This window comes from Coffea arabica, chromosome 10e (genome assembly GCF_036785885.1).
Source record: "Coffea arabica cultivar ET-39 chromosome 10e, Coffea Arabica ET-39 HiFi, whole genome shotgun sequence".
NCBI lineage: Eukaryota > Viridiplantae > Streptophyta > Magnoliopsida > Gentianales > Rubiaceae > Coffea > Coffea arabica.
Window position 1 is genome coordinate 6,837,384 of NC_092328.1, and position 18,954 is coordinate 6,856,337.

Genomic DNA, 18,954 nt, shown 5'->3' on the forward strand with positions numbered 1-18,954 from the left:
GTAATAAAGATTGGAACTTGATGCTTCTTTTTTGCTGTGTTTGCAAGTACCCAGTTGGTGAATTTCGGTCTCAAGTATTTTTGTAGCATTTAAGCAAGCATTTGATGCTCTTAATGGGGTACCATCAAGTACCCAATATTGGGGGACTGTTCTGATACCCTGCAAATTTTTCTGCCCCTCTCTATTATTCAAAGTAGAATTTTGTGCTTTTTGGTCATTTTTAGCTACCTGTCTCAGAATATGTTAAAAGGGTCTCAGCAATTGTTCTCCTCTTGGATTCTTGTGGGGTTTCATTGAATTTGAGTATTTCCTTCAAAGCCTCAACCTTCTTCAACAACTGGTACATGTTACGATCTTAAATATGGCTTTCTTGCCTGAGACCATTTCATTGACTTATTTAATGCTATGTGTTTAAGGTGATCATGCCCAAGATACTTAAACCTTGTTAATTAAGTAGTGTCTTGTAAAACTGGCCTTTCGTTTCATCAGAGTCCTGGGTGTGGTGAATGTTGGGAGTATTATGCTTATTTAGACTGAGAAGAAAAGGAGAAACAAAAGGGAATCTGCTTTCTTTTCATTAGTCTGGTGAGCTGTTACTTAGCCATTGTCTTTCCTTTCTTCATTGTCTACTTTATGCTCTGAAAGGTTCATACTTTCTTGTCTCCGTGAACTGCTTTTTCCACATTACAGTAGACTTGATCCTAGGGCTCTTGAAAGAAGAGTTAAGTAGCTGGTGCTCTGCTAAGATTTTATGCCTGCTACATTGGATTTCTCCTTTTCCTTTGTGTCTGTTGGATGCGTCAATAAGAGATTTCTTTTGCTTTATCATAGCAAATAAGCCCCTCCTCTCAGACTCAGTCCTATAAAGCTGCCATTTTTATTTGTTCCTTGTTGAGTCCTGCAAGAAATTACCAGTCATTTTTTGGTCAAACTTCTACTTTGCCTTTACTTAAGTGGTTTCTTTCTTCCTTAAATAAGTACTACAACTACCTAGTCTTGGTTTTTGGGGTTAACAGTTCAACCTGGGGAAGAAGCTTTTCAAGGTGCATTGGTGATTGAGTTCCACAGTTTTGGGCGGAGATTTTTTTTTTTTTTTTTTGTGGTGTTTGGGCCATGAGTAGCACTGAGAATACCACAGGTGATATGGGATTCCAAGAGAGTGGGGGAGGTGGTGATAGCATATTGAATTGCCCGTCTTCTGGGATGGACACAAATTCAATGTCTGACAAGGTTGCAGGAATGGCAATGTGTTCTGAGTCCATGTTCAAGTCTTCAACCGGGGTAGACCCTTTCTATGGGGGGACTGGATGGGACCCACTTGTATCACTGAATCATGCTGAGAATTTTGGTGGCTCTCCAGTTATTCCTCATCACAATGAGTTTGGAAATTCACATTACCCTGTTGGGCTGGAAAATCAGGCGATTAGTAACACTTCCCATCTGGTTCATTATGCATCTGATTCAGGTCTGGGTGATATGGTGCCAAAATTATCGTGCTTTGGCAGCGGAGCATTCTCAGAAATGGTCAATTCTTTTGGACTTCCTGACTGTGGCCAGGTTACAGAAACGAGCTTTCATCAAAAATATGCTAAAAAAAAGGGAGTTGGTGCTCAGGAGGATTGCCAAATTTCAGAAGAGAGAGCTTTGGGTGGTAATGGAAAGAAGAAAAGAAAAGCATCAGATTTTCAATCTCCATTGAACCCCAAGAAGGTAAATGAATATCTTGTAACTCTTGTTTATTGTCTGTCATACTTTAGCAATCTGATACTTAATTGTTGACTTGTTCTTGCTGAAGAATATTGAAGGGGAGCAGCAGAAAGACCTCTCTGCTAACAGTTCAGAATGTTCCAAGGAGCAAGACGAAATGAAACAGAAAATGGAGCAAAGTAATAGCACAAATTTGCGCGGTAAGCAAGCTTCAGGCAAACAAATCAAGGATAATTCTGACAGTGGAGAACCTCCTAAAGACACTTACATTCATGTGAGGGCCAAGAGGGGCCAGGCCACTAACAGTCACAGCCTTGCTGAAAGGGTGAGGCTCCTAATTTGACATGAGTCCTTCAACTTGATATTTGCTAGACTGTAGATGACCAATATGAAGTATCAAGTACTCTTTGATTTGCAGGTGAGAAGAGAAAGGATAAGCGAGAGGATGAGATTGCTTCAAGAACTTGTTCCAGGCTGCAATAAGGTAATAATTCATTGTGGTATCTTTTGATCATCCTTATCTCTTGATTCTTAATGTTAGAGCTGAATGTTTAGAATTTCAATTGTTAAGATAACTGGCAAGGCTGTGATGCTTGATGAGATTATCAACTATGTACAATCCCTGCAACAGCAAGTGGAGGTATGCCTCTTAGAACAATGACAGATGCTGCTGGTTCTTTTTTTATTTATTTATTTGTTTTATATTACTAGTAGCCAAATGCAATCAAACTCCGTGCAAAATTAATATCCATCAAGAAATGCTTTTCGCACATAAGATTGATATTTGTGATGTATCTAGAAATGTCAGTTTAACACTTGATCAGAAACTGCTTGACATAAACCACAAGCTCTGGGATAATTTTTTGATAAAAAAATACTATAATACTTTTTTGATGTGATGTATGCAAGATAAAAAGATGGTTGGAAAATATGTTAACGATGCAAGCAAATAAATTTATACAAATAAGAAACTATCCAAACAAAACGTCACTTTATACTTGTAGTGTTTATCTGAAATTTTTCCTCTGAACTCTGAGCACAAATACTCCATGGATAGATTGCTCGCATAGGTCTTGATGAAGGCATTAAATGCTCTGGAGATGTATTCCTGTTCTTTGTTTAAATGGTCTAGTGATTTCACCAAATTTTGGGTGTACAAGTGCATGTACAGTTTTGGGTGTGCATGGGTACACCGAATTTTGTTAAATGGTCTGGTGATTGCTTTCAGTTTTGCACGTAGAGTAATTCCTTGAGCATAACTAACTTTATGGATTTCAGTTCAGCATATGATGTTCCCAACTGCATCTAGGTGAACGAGTAGGTTCATCGACACCTTAGTTGATTTTGGATTCAAAGACTCTTTTTACTTGTGTAGCTACATGATCATTGAGATATGTCTTCTCATTTGATAAGGTTGAAATCACTTCCTTGCAGTTTTTATCAATGAAACTGGCAACTGTGAATCCAGAGCTAAACGTCGATCTTGACCGGATTTTTCAAAAAGATGTAAGCGAATGTAAACTCCTTATGAGCTGTTTGTTAAGCAACTTGGAAAGACTCTGGAGCCCATGTTAATTTTTGCTTGCAGATTCTTCATTCACGAGGCAGCAGTGCAGCCACTCTTGGAATTGGACCAGGATTGAACTCCTCTCATCCATTCCCAGGGTATCCTCAGGGATCTTTCCCAGGTATCTCAGGTGCTGCCGCCCCGTTTCATCCCGTGCCTCAGGTAGCATAATGTTCCTGACTGTATAGTTTCTTTTTTTGGAAAGAAAAAACAATAACTGAAAGAGATGATCATCTTCATTGTATCCTTGTAGGCCGTCTGGGATAACGAGCTCCAGAGCATTTTGCAAATGGGCTTCGATACTAGTCCCTCCATCAACAATCTAGGACCAAATGGTAAGCTCAATGAGCAACACCTAGATTTGTTGAGAAAGCATAATGTATATACGATTTTCATCTTTCTCTGTTCCTGGTGTGATTTCCTGTCTTCTAATGATAACATGATAATTTATGATGCTTAGCAGGGCGGTCGAAATTGGAGCTATAGAGCTGGGGAAAGTCTCGAGTTTTCCTTTGTCCATCAGTAACTACAGCATTCAAATATTGACTGCAGATTTGATTTCAATACTGAAGCAAGAGATAATAGCTAAACATTATTCTTGGGATTGTATAGGTCGCATCTCCTAACTGTTTCGTTCTTCGAATTTTAGAGAAGAAAATGACCTCTTAGATTTACAAAATCATGTAAATTCACAGCAAGACTTCAATTGATGAAGATGATTGTTTTGATTGGTGTTCTTGTAGAATATGATTTATGTGTAGTTTCTCGAGAATTTCGAGAAGAAAACGATTTGCTAGTCATCAGTGTTTTGATTGGAAGATGCATGGGATGAGTCATGAGATGGATTGCTACATATTCTACATGCCTTGCTCCATTTAGTTAAATGGATCATGTTTCTAGTTACTTGTATTTTGATCTTAACCAGAAACAATATCTCGCTTTTAAGCTTAATTGTATATGCAGTTTAGAATACAAGATAGATCAAGAAAATCAAATCATGTCAAAACACCACCATCACCAGATAATATGATGAATTAATAAAAATGTTGGAATAAACTTGTCAAATTTTAACAAGAGCACCATTATTTGGTCAAAGGTGTCTCTCTCTCTCTCTCTTCCCTTTTCATTTCTTGGACTAGTGTTTGGATTGGAGTTATTTTACGTTTTTGTGAGCATTTATATATATATATATATATATACACTAGCATGGGTCAGCAGCCTACCCACTGATATGACCAACTAAATCTGTAATAATGAGGATAATTTGCTAAAAGATCATAATGTATATATAGGTTCCAGAGATAAATAATATGCAAATCACAACCATACATTATATAAACTCAATCATTCATGTCTTAGTAGAATACATACTTGAGTGCTAGCCATAGTTACATATTAGGAGGCTTAAATAAGCTTCATTACCTATTGAATTACAACCAGAGTTATTAAACCCGGCCCGGCCCGGCGGTCGAACCGGTGGACCGGTCATTGGACCGGGCCGGGTTTGGAATCAGATCGTTTGTGCAAAGAGACCGTTGACTTAGTCAACGACCGGGGGTCGAACCGGGTTAAACCGGAAACCCGGCCGGTTTTGGCACTAACCGGATTTTGTGGAAAAATTATATTGTTATTGTTGGGACTCAAACTTCCGACCTCTGCCCCCACACTACCGCTTGCTTACCACCAAACTACTTCCAAATATGTTGATATAGTAGCTTTAGTATGATATATAAATGTTTTTTCAATTCTATCTTTTTTTCTCTAAAACAAATTTATTTGGAATCTTTTAATAAAAATTTATTATCCTCCAAACTCTATAAGTTATAAAATGGATTCCAAAAATAACATATTACATAATTCATTTAAAGACAAATATTATTTTAAATAAATTTTTACACTTAAAATTCATAAATAAGCTAGATAATTACACTAAATATAGATAAAATTTTACACTTGAAGTTTGGTATATTAATAAATAACTTTATATTTGATTGATTCTTATATGAATTAATTATTTTATAACAAATTAAATTAAATGAGCTTTTGTTATGGCATTATTTATTACAATTTATATCATATATCTTATATAAATAATTATGAAATATAATATTTAAATATATGTAGTGACCCACCGGTTCAACCACTCACCCACCGGTTCAACCAGTAACCCGTTGACCCACCTCCTTCGCCGGATTCCTTCCCGGGTTGGGTTTAATAACTATGATTACAACATTGATGGTTAAATTATTAATAGTTATATTAGGATCCATTACTTTTTAAGTCAAAAGAATAATGGATCATAATATAATTTCAAAAGATATTGTCTAAGCAATGAAGGCAATCACCAAGGCAATGAACAAAAGATTTAACAAAAGTACAGAATTAGGCCATATCAGTCTTCCTTTGCTTTAGCTTTCTTTGCTGGACTGACTTTGATATTGCCTGGTGGACTATACGGTTTTGCAGGTTCTTTGGCAAACTGTTCAGGAGTCTTTGTTGCATGTTTAGCAAGTGTGTCTGCTAGTAAATCTTCTGGAAACTCAAGGCTTCTTTTTGCTCCACTGGTTGCAGATGTCTGGCTTTCTTTGTAAGAACTAGTTCCAGCAATTTCTTCAAGTACCAACTTTGTGGTTGGTGTGAACATTTGATCATTTGATGAATTTTCTGCATGCCTTGCTGATGAACTGCCAAGTGCAGAAGAAACTTGAGTGTTTTCTAGAAGTGCTAGTGGAAGTGGATTATGCGATAGTTCAGCTGCAATGTGAGCCTTAATGACAGTATTCTTTCTCTGGAGTTGACCTTGGAAGGGAGTCTCATAGGATTTCAGAAAACAAACCACTGTGTACTTTTTCAAGGCATGATTAAGTTCAGCGTCTATCCCAAAGCCATACACCAGAAAAAAATTTTTAGTTAGGTTTAGTGAATTCTTTTCTATGTATATTTGTATTTATGGTTGAATATAAGAAAGAAAATTTTTACTTACATCTTCTTGTGCTTGCTTATGTTGCAGTGGAGTGAACTCAATCATTTTTTCAATATCTTCTCCAGATATAATGCAATGTATTGAGCTCGAAGCATCAGTTATAATAATTGGAATGCGAGCCCTTTAATTGAGTGAAGGAATTAAGATTAATATATGGTAACAAATCCGAATAATGTTTAATTTAGAAGCATAAGTTAATGGTCTAACCTGAGTTCAACTTCACTTTGCTGTTTGCATGAAGGACAATGGATGATCCAGTCAATGTCAGCATTCACAATTTTGTAACAATTCACACATGCAGTAGTCCAATATTTGGTGAATCCATATGCAAGTTTGACAGCTCCTTGCACCCAAGCTGTCTTTTGCTGAGTCAACCAACCATTAATGGTATTTGAATGTAAATTAGAAACAACATAGTTATATTTAAGCAAAATTTTAAAATAACAAATAACACTTACAACTGAAAATGATGCTTGAAATTGCTGATTGCTTTGACATCTTCTTCATTTGGAGGAGGAAGTAAACAGTTTGCATCATTGTATGTTTTAGCATCAAGCAAATTTTTGATTTCTTCCTTGTTTAAACTAAACCTGAATGGTTATGTTTAGAACATAAATAAAAAATTTACCAGTAAAATAAATTGATAATTTATGGTAAAAAAATAAAAAGAAAATTATACTTACCATTGCCTGAAAGAGAGGTCATTTGCGAGTGGAGGATTTATCAAAATTTCAGATAAATACCTTGTAGTGAATGACAAAGCTGTAAAAATGATGAAATGTTTTAGTAATATAACATATCAAGTACTTAGAAGACAAACAGTAAAGAAATTATAATGCATAATGAAAATTTTACTATTAAATGTGGTCACTTTAATACGGAGAGCTATGATTAGAGGGGCAGTGCTAATCATGTCTGCTATTTTGCTCTCTTCATTATGTTCAAATTCATTCTAGAGAGTCATAAACATGCGTTTCTTCCTGTCAGGTATAACAAAAAATTGTAACTGCTATCATTAATCTAAAATGACTTAATAAAAAGGTAGTATTCAGGTTTGATTTACTTTTCATTCACTATTATAATGTCTCTAGAAGTACAATCTGAATCTGCCTGTTATATTGGTAATACCTGAATCACAAAGCCTCTAATATCTGAAATAAAAGTATTGATATGAATGTAAGCAATCAATAAAATGTCAAATGATTGTCAAGTAAATTAAAAAATAATGTAAAAAAATTACTACAATGATTATCTGAATCAACATATTTGTGCAAATCAAAGAAGTTTGCCAGTTCAAATATGCAAGGCAACATAGGTGGCACAGGTTCAGCATAATTTTCAATCAAAGTCTTGTAGTTCAAAATTCAGGAGCATTCATAGGTCCCAATTCTGTATGTTGGGTCAGCAAGAACGACAATTGCATTAGAGACATAATATCTTTGATAAGGCTGCAGAAATTTGCTGAAGACCTTGATGTGCTATTCATAGGTCACAACAGAAACTTTTGCTCCCTGATTAGGATTAGGAAAAGTTAGTTTTATATATATTATGGGTTAAAACCATAACTGTCATGTTGATGGCTAATATCATATTTATCACACAGAAATTAAAATTATAGGAATGAATACTTTAATAGTTAGGTGATTATTCACTTGCAATGAAACTATGGTTCTGATATCATAGTATGTATAAACTTACATGAATACTAAGGATTTTTTCTTAAGCAAATGTAATGAACAAACAAATCATGAAATGTTCTTATACAAATTCTAAAATGTTCTCATATATGAATTGAATGAGCAGCGAAATAGGAAATATTTGCTGACCTCAGTATCTGTGAGCAAAAAGCACATAATTTGTCTAGGCGGAACTTTACAAGTCAGTTGATTGTGGCCTCTATGAACAACTTGTGCTAGAACAATCCACTTTTCTGCTCCTTTCTGAATGTCTAGCACTGAAAATATATGTCTAGGAATGATGGCCTATATTCGTAGAGAAATTAGATAGTCAATTAAACAAAATAATAAAGTTCTAAACAAAAAAGGCCATGAATATTAAAACCTGATAATATAATCTGGGAAGCTTCCAGAATTTCTTTATATACTATATTTTTAGTATGATCAGTGCATGATTCATCAAAATAAGTTGGCCTGATAAGCACTTTTACAGCTGAAGTTGTTTTGACTCTTGAAAGTGCAACATATAATTGGTCATGTGAAAACACAGGTTCTTTCAAATAAATACCAACAAAATCTAAATTTTGGCCTTGTGCTTTATTTATTGTCATCGCAAAGTACAAACGAATTGGAAATTGTATTCTCTTATATGGAATTGGATATTGTTCATCACTTGGTGGCTGCATGAAAATTCTATGTATAAAAACTTCTTTGCCACAAAAATCACTGACTGCAATTTTAGCACAAATAACATTCTTGCTCAAACTTTTTATTATTAGTCTCGTTCCATTGCATAAACCTTCACTAGGATCAAGATTTCTTAAAAGAACTATTGGGGCATTGGGTTTTAACAGTAACTTATATGGAGGTAAATTGCTAGGCATAAGAGTATTCAAGAGATTAATATATTCAGATTGATGATTTTCATTCAGTGTTTCATCATAGCTTAAGTACTCAGTCAAATCTCTTGGAAATTTTTCGATCAATTGATCATTTATTTCATCTACAAAATTATTCTTTGTAGTTAAAATTGTTCTATTTTATGAGTAATGTAGTTTCTTTGAAGGATTTTTAAATTCATGATACACAATATTGATTAGCTTTTCAATTGCAACAGTCTCATTATTATAGTGAATTATAATTGAAGATGGAAGTTTTACTATATCATTCTCATCTGCTTCCTGTGTTCCATCTCCAATTTTTAAAAGCAACTACGTGAATGAAGGATCTAATTTTGCTCTCATGTTCTCTGTTAATTGCAATTTTTCTAATTTATGCCATAATGGAGAATTTATCAAACATGCATTTATCACTTCAGCTTTTGTTCTCTCTCTAACAACTGACAATGTTTGTCTAAAATCTCCACCAAGCACAACTACCTTTCCCCCACATACTTCCTCTAAATTCATTAAATCTCTCAAGAGATCATCTAAAGCTTCAATTGCTGCTTTTTTAGATATTGGTGTTTCATCCCAGATTATTAGTTTTGATTCTTTGATCATTGCAGCTAAAGAAGTTTATTTACTGACTCGACATGTTGCATCATCAAAGATATCCATTGGAATTTTAAATCTAAAATGTGCAGTCCTTCCACCTAGTGAAATAGAAGCTGCAATTCCTAATGTAGCTGTAGCAAGTGCAAGATAGCCTTTAGATCTAACATCAGCTAACAAAGTTCTGTACAGAAATGTTTTCCCAGTACCACTTGGACCGTCAATGGAAAAAACACCAGGTCTATCTGAGTAAATTCTCTTAAATATGACTATGAATGCTTTTTTCTGTTTTTCATTGAGTGGCTTAATTGAATTCAAGTCAATTTCTGAAATGACAATGTTTTTTTCTGCTCTTAATTCTCGAGTTTCATTTTCTATATTTTCATAAGAGAATCCAGTGGGAATCAAATTATATGAATGTATACTTTTTCCTATGGATTGCAAAAATCCATCAATTTGTTGCAAGACATTTCTTTTCACTTGTGCAGATGTCATTGCTGAACATTTGGCAAAATCTTTTGACATAGAAGATTTAAAATTTTGCCACAACACCTTTGGATCATTAGGACAAGAATAAACAAAAAGTGTTGCAAAAAGTCGTCTCATTTCATAGGGCATATGAAACAGTGAAACTTCTTGTAAACAAATTTCTTGGCTGTTATCATTTTGTAACAAACCTCAAATTAATGCTGCTTCTTGGAACGTTTCTACTTGAACTCCATTAAAGGTTTTTAAGTCATCAAATAAAGTTGGACATCGAACCTTTGATAAGAGTAATCTCAAGTAGTATCGTTCTCCTTCAGAAGGATGAGCAGTCATTATTCAACCTATTGATTCACCTCTTTCTCTCAATTTACAGTATTTTTGCTTAGGTAACCAGACAAAATGATCAGGAAACTCTACATAAGTACAGTTTAGATCCTGAGCTGCTTTATCTATCCTATTCATGTTAAAAAATTCAGTGAGCATTTGTTTTTCAAATGATTTGACAACATTTTGAAGATTAGTTGTTTTTTTAAAACTCATTGACTGATAATTCTCCAAATGTAATTGTAAATGAATAATAGTTGGCTTTATTTCACTCATACAAAATCTAAAAATTCTCTATGCTGCCTCAGGTGGAGAAACCCACCTAGCTGATACATATTGTTTAATTTCATCAATTTCTAAATCAGGTTTATTATTTACTACACAAAAGTTTGTTCTATCATGACCTTTATAAATATACTTGTAAATGTATTTGACTGCCTTAATTGTAGAGCATATTTCAACATTAAGATGGCAATCAAATTTAGCCAAAAGATATGAATTGTATGGTACAACCTATCTGTTATCTAAAAGAGCTGATTTGATCTTAATTTGAACTCCATCTTCTCTCCTTCGATATTCAGGACATGCATTAAGAGTTTGGATAGTTTTCTCACAAAATTTTTTAGAAAAATTATTTTTGCAAGTTCTATTTTTTCTCATGCATACACTTGTTGGATCAAGTGAACCACATGGTCCATGAAGCATATGTTTAATGACCAAATTATATAGATGTTCATTTTTCTCTTTATTTGGTATCTCAGCACAAACAATTTTATCATATTCTTCAGGGGTATACATCTTGAATTTTGACTTTAAAATTAGAAAGAAATGTGCATGTGGCAATCCACGTTTTTGGTATTCAATGATATAAGTGTAAGTTGACATTTCACCAAAGATGCATTTTTTCAAAAGTTCATCTTTAAGCTGCTCTAACTTATCATGAAATACTCTAGCAAGCAAATCTGGTATGTTTTGTGCTACTTCTTTGTCTATTAAGTGTTTTTTTATTTCTGGCCAATTAGGATTGCAAGTCATGGTCAGAAATATATCTGGTTTACCATACTTCTGTACTAATGTCATTGCATCCATGTATTTACGTCTCATATTTCTTGGCCCTCCAATAAAGGATAATGGTGATATGATACGCTGGCCAACATTACATCCTTGACTCTCACCTAATCCTAAAACATCTATTATGCCTTTCAAGAACTCTCTTCTAATTTCCTCCTGTTGTAATCTATAGAAGTCGAGTTTTTGGGTCTCAAGCTTCACATATTGATCAATAATATATTGTTGTAGGAGTCGAGCAAAATGTAATAACCAAGATTCATCGTTGTCCCTAATCTGAAATTTATAACAATAATATTCTCGAAGGGACACAAAATTTGGATATTCTTGTATGCTTTCCATTGCTGTGAAAATAATAATAGTACATCATTAAATGTGTAATCATAAATATTAAATATGTAAAATGAAAGATCATGGTAAATAGTTATTGTACTAACCATGTTCTTCATTTTGGATTAATTGTTCTATTGTAGCAACATTTGCAGGTGAAATCAAATCTATTACAGGTTGCTTTTTTTCCCCTTTTTTCCATATACTTTTGCACTCTTTTTTGGTATTCCTTGGTGCCAGCCAAGATTACCAAAAGAAAAAAGTATTGAATATTGGAGTGGATCATAACATCCATAATAGTATTGTATATTTTTTGAAACACCACTATGGGTATGAACTATAATATCATGCTTCCTGGTCTCTCCATTTTCTTGCCCCTCAACCCACAAGCCAGCAACTTGTGAAGTTGTTGGTCTATTATAAACTCTTTGATCAACACCAGGCAGAGTTTTTAACACAATGTAGTAGTTATCTAAATTACGTATCTCTCTCAAATTTCTAAAAAATTTTGTATATGGATTAGACTCAAGAACTTGCATAATTTTCCTAATTACACTTTCAAATAGTCTAGGACAAGCTGCTAATCGATTGCTTACTTCAGTTTCAAAGTCATTGAAATATAACTACAAATTATTACTATGACCATTACTTGAATTGAAATCATTCAGAAAATGATATATTTGTCCTTGAATTCTAAAAGTGTAAATTCCTTTATTCTTCTTTAAGAGAGTCAGATCAGCTTTAACACCGAGGGAAGTGAATACAAAATGATTATTATACGTTCTAATAAAAGTTCTAAAAGATTGTGCCTTTTGTGAAGATGAAGTCAGTAACTCTTTAAAGATATCTGAAATTTTATTTTGAGCCAAAACAACTTCACCATTTTGGCAACAAAAATATGCTGTCTCAGAAAAAACTTCTTGGCTCCGCAATAAGGACAATCTAGTTGGCATGGTAGGATATCAGCTTTGTCAGGAATTATATCCAACAAAGCTCTTCCTATTTTGCACCCTCTTCCTAAAATATAATTATTTTAGAGCATTTAGTAGTCAAATCATTCAATTGATTTTAATACTAGTGTAAAAACAGATATTAGAAAACTTAAAAAGTATTAACTATAGACCTGGCTGAGTTTTTTTGAGAGATAATCTGCGATGCTTGGAACGAGATCGAGAACTACACTGAACATCAACAACTGAGGAACACTCATAACAATTGTGATGCTTGTTCAATTTTCAGTTATATTTATAGAAGCAATTGATCTAGATTTTGCTCTCAATCTTTCCCTTTTCCATCTAAAGTAGGCCTATCTCCTATATTTTTTCTTATATATTCAAGAGGGCTCTTATCATAAGATATAACAGGAGAACTACCTATTATAGGTATATGCCTATTCAAAGAGAGAGGAGGAGTATAATTAGTTAGTTCCATATCTAGATTTGATATTTCAGAATAACTATTTTTCCCTTTCACGTTTGTGACTTATTCACTCTGAAACTGATTTTCTATAACAAATAATTGCCCATTGCAGTTCACTTGTGACGAACCAGTAGGTTCAACATCAGAGAGATTGATTAAACATGAACTCATTGTGGGCAAACAATGATTGTCAGTAGAATCAGAGGTATAATGAACTTCTCCAGCATTTTCTGGAGGAAAGCAAACATTTTTACCTCTGCAGTCATTTGGCAGAATTAGATTTCTATCGATGTGATTTTGTAAAGCACATGTTTCAACAAAGTGCTTTTCACGAATATCATTCTCACAGTTGATTACAAAAGGAGAATATTGCTGAGAAACAGAAGAATCGACAGTAAACTTCATATGCTCAGTCAGCATATTTAAGTTTGTCTTTTTGTTTCTTTCTAACATTCTTAGATCAAAAGCATCATCAAACATCTCATCTATCAATATAAAACCTGTACTAAATTTTCTTTTTTTTCTTTATTTTGAAACACAAAAGATCAAAATCTAATTTTACTATAAACAAAGCAAGATACTAAGTGGAAGGCACACAACAATGACAAAATTAAAGCATCCTAGAATAGCTAAAACTAACTAATATATATAAAATGACTACCTTAATAATCCAAACTACAATGATACTAAATGATGTAATTATTGAATAGATAAACAACTAACAACATCATACAACATTTGAAATTAAAAACAGAGGGAAAAGTAAACCATCATAGCATAACATCAAACACATGACATTCCTTAATTAACTGAAGGCAATAAACAGAGACAACAACAATGAAACAAAAAAATTACAGTTCAAAATAAAAAGAGAGAAAATAGAAACATACTTATATTTTCTTTGCTCGTCTGAATGTTGGCAAAAGTCAAGCAACATTTGAAATGAATAAAAATAGAGAAAAAAGTAAACATAAGTTAGTCGAAAAATTACCATTATAATTATTCTTTTATGCATAATATCAAACACATGGCAATCTTTAATTAACGGAAGGCAATAAACAGAAGGCAAGAACATTCAAACTAAAAAATTGCAGCTCAAAATAGAAGGAGAGAAAATAGAAAATACCTATATTTTCTTTGCCCGTTTTCTGAATACCGGCAAAACTCAGAAACAGAAGTATATATAAGGCTGGGAATAGTAAATTCTGAAAGCTGTACCATAGATGATAAGTCGGTATAGCAGTCATCCCTAAAATGAGTTGATTTTGGGGGAAAAGAGATTTCAGTGAGATGTTTTTTAGGGCAAAAGAAGAATTCACGTGAATGTGGAGGATTTTTTGGGAGGCAATCGAAAGAAAGTAAATTAGTTGCTCGAGGAATTGGCAGAAAACTGAAGATTTTGCAGGCTCGTAGATTTTGGGGAAAAGAAATTTCACTGACATAATTTTTTAGGCAAAACAAAAATTCACGTACGTGTGGAGGATTTTCTGGGTTGCAATCAAAAGGAAAGACAATTAGTTGTTGGAGGAATTGGTAGAAAAGTGAAGATTTTGCAGACTCATATAGCTACCTATTTGAGGGAAAGAAAGAGGCTATTCGACAGAAAGAAAGGGGAAGGAAATTCTGGCTAAATGAAGAAAAAGGAACTTCGCTGACTAATAAGACCATTAAGGTGGTGTTGACTAACTTACATCATCAGTCATCTGTCATACTAACGGCCATGAAACAGGAACATTAGTTCTAACGGGCATGACTCCATTAATTTATATAATTAATAATAGAATATAATTCAAAACAACCCATGTGATAAAAGGATCCACAAATAGTCTACAACTATTTGCATTTGACCAGAAAATTATAAAAGAAATAATTTCAAATCTACAAAAATAACCCTAAATAGTTAGCAATTATTTAATGAGCTAGTTTTCATAAAAGGATTCAATTGACCTTTCCAACCAATTAAAAACCAAACAAAAGGAACAAATGAAAATAATTAAACCATTGTTACCAATTAGCCCCTAAATAGTAAGGAACTATTAAGCCCTTGAATTTGGAGACCAAGTCTCACATAGACATTTCTCACTCTTTAAACCCCAAAAATCAGAAAATAAACTCCTTCCTTTAATAATATATTGACACTTGGCATTCAATGGAGAATTTCAATTGTTCTCTTATCTAGTTAGTAGAGATTAGGACTGCAAACGAGTCGAGTCGAGTCGAGTTTTGAGCTAATCGAACCGAGTTTCGACTAAATTTTACCGAGCTCGAGCTCGAGCTCAACGAGCCGGCAAATTTCGAGCTCGAGCTCGACTCAAATCAAGTCGAGCTGAGCTCGAGCTCAAAAAAAAATAAAAAATAATTATTTTATTTTTTAAAAAATAAATAAAATAATATTTTTTTCTTAATAAATAATAAAATATTGAGGATATATACGTAATTTTACTATGAAAATAAAAAATAAAAAATAAATATAATATACGTAATTTTATTATTAAATAAAAATAAAAAAAATTATATATATATATATATATATATATATATATATATATACCCAAGCTCGCAAACCGGCTCGCGAGCTAACGAACTTAATATTCTGAGCTCGAGCTTGACTCGAGCCGCTCGTGAGCGGCTCGATTCGTTTGCACCCCTAATAGAGAGCGGTTCGAGTCGTTTGCAACCCTAGTAGAGAGATATATATATATATATTAATCACTTACATCAAATTGCTATAATGTATTTTTTAATAAAAATTTTTAAAAAAATAACAATCCAATAGGTATGATGGAAAATTGATCAAATTTCTATACCCGTTTTTTGGTCCAAAATGACTACCATTCCTGATTTATTATATATATATATATATATATATATTAATCACTTACATCAAATTGCTATAATGTATTTTTCAATAAAAATTAAAAAAAATAACAATCCAATAGGTATAATGGAAAATTGATCAAATTTCTTTACCCGTTTTTTGGTCCAAAATTACTACCATTCCTGATTTATTTTACGCATGTACTTCTGTTATTTATTAAAAATCCATTTACTGAAAATTCCTAGTCTCCTACTAATAGTATAAGTTTGACGCAAATGTTAAAAACTATTTGTTTGGGTTGCTCCTACATTGATGTGCATTAGTTTTTACAATGTTTTCAATTGTATTGTATATCAAAAGAGGTCTAAAAAAAAAACTAATGTTGAAAGTTAGAAGCTACAAAAGAGGTATTTTAGAATACCTCATTATTTTTCTTCTCTCTTCCTCTCTCTACCAACCCTCGAACTCTTGACCTTATGGTCCGCAGCACATGCTAATACCAACAAGGCACAAGAAGAGCCGGTACAAGGACATGATAATTAATCAATGTAGAACGAACTTTCACGTGAAGGCCCAAAGCCCATCTCCCCAGTCCCCACCATAAAATCTGGATTTCTCTGGCTCAGCTCCATACGCGAAAATCGTAAGGGAGAATAATTACCTATATGCCTAATTTTGTCTGCATTACAAAAGGACATATCTAACCCTATGTACAAGTTTTTTGTTTTTCTTTTCTCTATTTTGGGAAACCGTATAAGATTTAGACCTTGTTTGATAATCCAATTCAGTACTTAAATTTAATGAATTCAAATTGTTGATAACTAAAAATTGAACATCTGAATTAATTAAGTGGCACTGAATTTTCTAAACAAAATTTATTCCCAAAATTAAGTGGTAAACTATTCACTTAACACTGAATATGATATGCACTCAAATATATTAAATTTAATATTTAATAATTCAATAATTTAATTGATTCAAACTTCAAATTTCAGATTTCAACTTTATCAAATGCACCCTTATTTTGTCTGCATTATAAAAGGACATATCCAACCTATGTACAGTTTTTCTTTTCTTTTCTTTTCTTTTTTTATATTGGGAAACCGTAAACAAAAATATAGAATCGTTGTAACAAAAAAAGAGAAAGTTGTACCTTGGGCTATTAGCTACGAGAAGCCCAAAATGGACAATTTGCTTTTTACAAATCAGAGTTGTGTGGTCCAACAAGTCTCATAGGATAGATAAAGAAGTTTGTGGTCCAATGTACCACACATAAGCGGCTGGAGTCTAGCCATGTAGTAAGTGATTACCCGAAGGACCTTCAATGTTGGACCATTCCATCTTTTTCTTCTTTCCCTCTTGGTCACCAAGAAGCCCAAGTTTGAATAGTCTTTATTGGGTACCAATCCTAGTCTTTTTCGGGTACCCATTTGGGTACCATTTCCACATTCCTTCCCTCATTCCTTGTTTTATTCCTTTTAACGCATCCAGGTCCCTACTAGTACTATAGGTAGGTTGGCTTGTTGTAAGATGAAAACATCTTACCGAAGTTGCACATCAGTATTAGTATTACTTTATAATTTGTTGGCTGGTTTTACCTAAATACTTATTTAATTAATAAAAGATCGAAATCAAGTTTCAATAGTCTCAAAGATACAAGAAATTAACCTTGGAAGACTTTTAGATTGCAATGATTTAAGGAGAAAATCTGCTTACTTATCCTGATTTTACACAAGACTTAGGTGTCAATGTGGAGTGAATAATCGAAATCCTTTATTTCTCCAAAGTGAAAGAGATTTTTTTTTTTTAGAGTGAATTTTATCTACACTGACAGTGCATACACTATCACGGTTGGATGCATGACACATGAGCAAAATTTGGAATTTAAATTTAAATTTAGGTGAGTTGTCATGCATCTAATCTAATGATGATGGTGTATACACTGTCAGTCGGTGCATAAAAAATTAATCTTTTTTTTATCCAAAAAAGTTTAAGAAAAAGATGAGACTCCTTTCGTTCTAAAGTCAGGGCATATACCACTAACACATTAAGCGACTTATAATATGAGATGCGGCTGCTCATTATCTTTGGCCAAATGGCTGTTACTATGAAAATGTAGAATAACTTGGTGCCACCAATCGATTTGTAACGCCGCCTCCTCTAATGATTTGTATGAATGAATGAAGGGATGTTTTCTTTTCAATTTCAATATATATATATGTGTGTGTGTGTATTTGAACTTAATTCAAGCACGTGGTACGAAGGAACATCAAAGCGGACTGCAAATGACAACTCAATAACCTTTGATCAAATCAATAAAAGAGGCTACCGAGCCGGTTTTGCTTTGTTTGGCAAACGGTTCAAAGATCATCAGCAGTAGAGAAAACGGCCGAGACAAAGAGACGTTTAACGGAGGAGTTTGTAAGAGAAACAAGAGAGACAGAGAGGGATTGTGACAAAGAAGCATGAGCTGGACCGGACCCATGAACAAACGGAGACCGTCAGTTTAATGCTGAAAAGTATGGCCATGTTTGTTTGCTTCAGAGGTTTCAAGGAAAATAGGTAATGTTATAGACAAACATCACATGCAAAGATGTTAGAACTAAATAGTTTTAGAAAATATCACATGCAATGTCCCTTATTATTCTCAAAAAAAAAAACCTGTTTAACTAACAAACTTTTTATTATTGATGGACCATAGCCCACAAGGCCACAAAATACTTTGGTAGGCAGAAGAATCACTCTTCTTCAGACTGACCCAGCTTTTTGTATCCCTCTGTCTCTCAGTGTTCATTTAAGTTGCTTAACTGCCAATTTGCTGAAGAAGGTATTGATTTCAACAATGCTGTTCTGGTTTATACTCCATTGTTTTATGCGCATTGCATTGCATTTGGGTACGTTTGAAGGCAGACTTGAATGAGGAGGTTAGATCATAATTACTCAAACTTAAATGCATGCCACTCCCCACTTATCATCATGTCTGTATGCCTGTATCAGAACAAAAGATTTACAGTCTAAGAGAATGGATCCATGCTCATTTCCTATATTTCTCCAGACCAGAGATTCCAAGAATACAACTTGTT

At 33.5% G+C, this 18,954-nt stretch overlaps 1 protein-coding gene and 1 long non-coding RNA gene across 6 annotated transcripts; one reads left to right on the forward strand and one right to left on the reverse strand.

Annotated features, from left to right (window-relative positions):
• The first annotated feature begins 339 nt into the window (after positions 1-339).
• LOC113711052 (transcription factor bHLH74-like) lies at positions 340-4,074 on the forward strand. 4 transcript variants are annotated; one of them, XM_027234191.2, is made up of 8 exons: positions 340-1,710; positions 1,796-2,032; positions 2,126-2,191; positions 2,279-2,347; positions 3,142-3,213; positions 3,296-3,436; positions 3,528-3,609; positions 3,735-4,074. In XM_027234191.2, exons 1-8 carry the CDS (start codon positions 1,114-1,116, stop codon positions 3,758-3,760), a joined length of 1,290 nt encoding a protein of 429 aa, XP_027089992.1. In that variant the 5' UTR covers positions 340-1,113; the 3' UTR covers positions 3,761-4,074. The 4 variants fall into 4 exon arrangements, with proteins under 4 accessions (XP_027089992.1, XP_071924076.1, XP_071924077.1 ...); XM_072067975.1 differs by having other exon boundaries at positions 971-1,710; positions 3,121-3,213; positions 3,735-4,002; XM_072067976.1 differs by having other exon boundaries at positions 971-1,710; positions 3,121-3,213; positions 3,738-4,002.
• A 1,508-nt stretch (positions 4,075-5,582) lies between these two features.
• Positions 5,583-14,670, reverse strand: LOC140015420 (uncharacterized). Of its 2 annotated transcripts, XR_011822077.1 has the most exons (7): positions 14,180-14,670; positions 8,084-8,239; positions 6,941-7,019; positions 6,716-6,847; positions 6,465-6,622; positions 6,258-6,378; positions 5,583-6,148 (listed from the first exon to the last, which is right to left on the reverse strand). It is a non-coding gene; the product is annotated as an uncharacterized lncRNA (long non-coding RNA). The 2 variants fall into 2 exon arrangements; XR_011822078.1 differs by lacking the exon at positions 6,258-6,378 and having other exon boundaries at positions 5,583-5,958.
• Between the last annotated feature and the right edge of the window lie 4,284 nt (positions 14,671-18,954).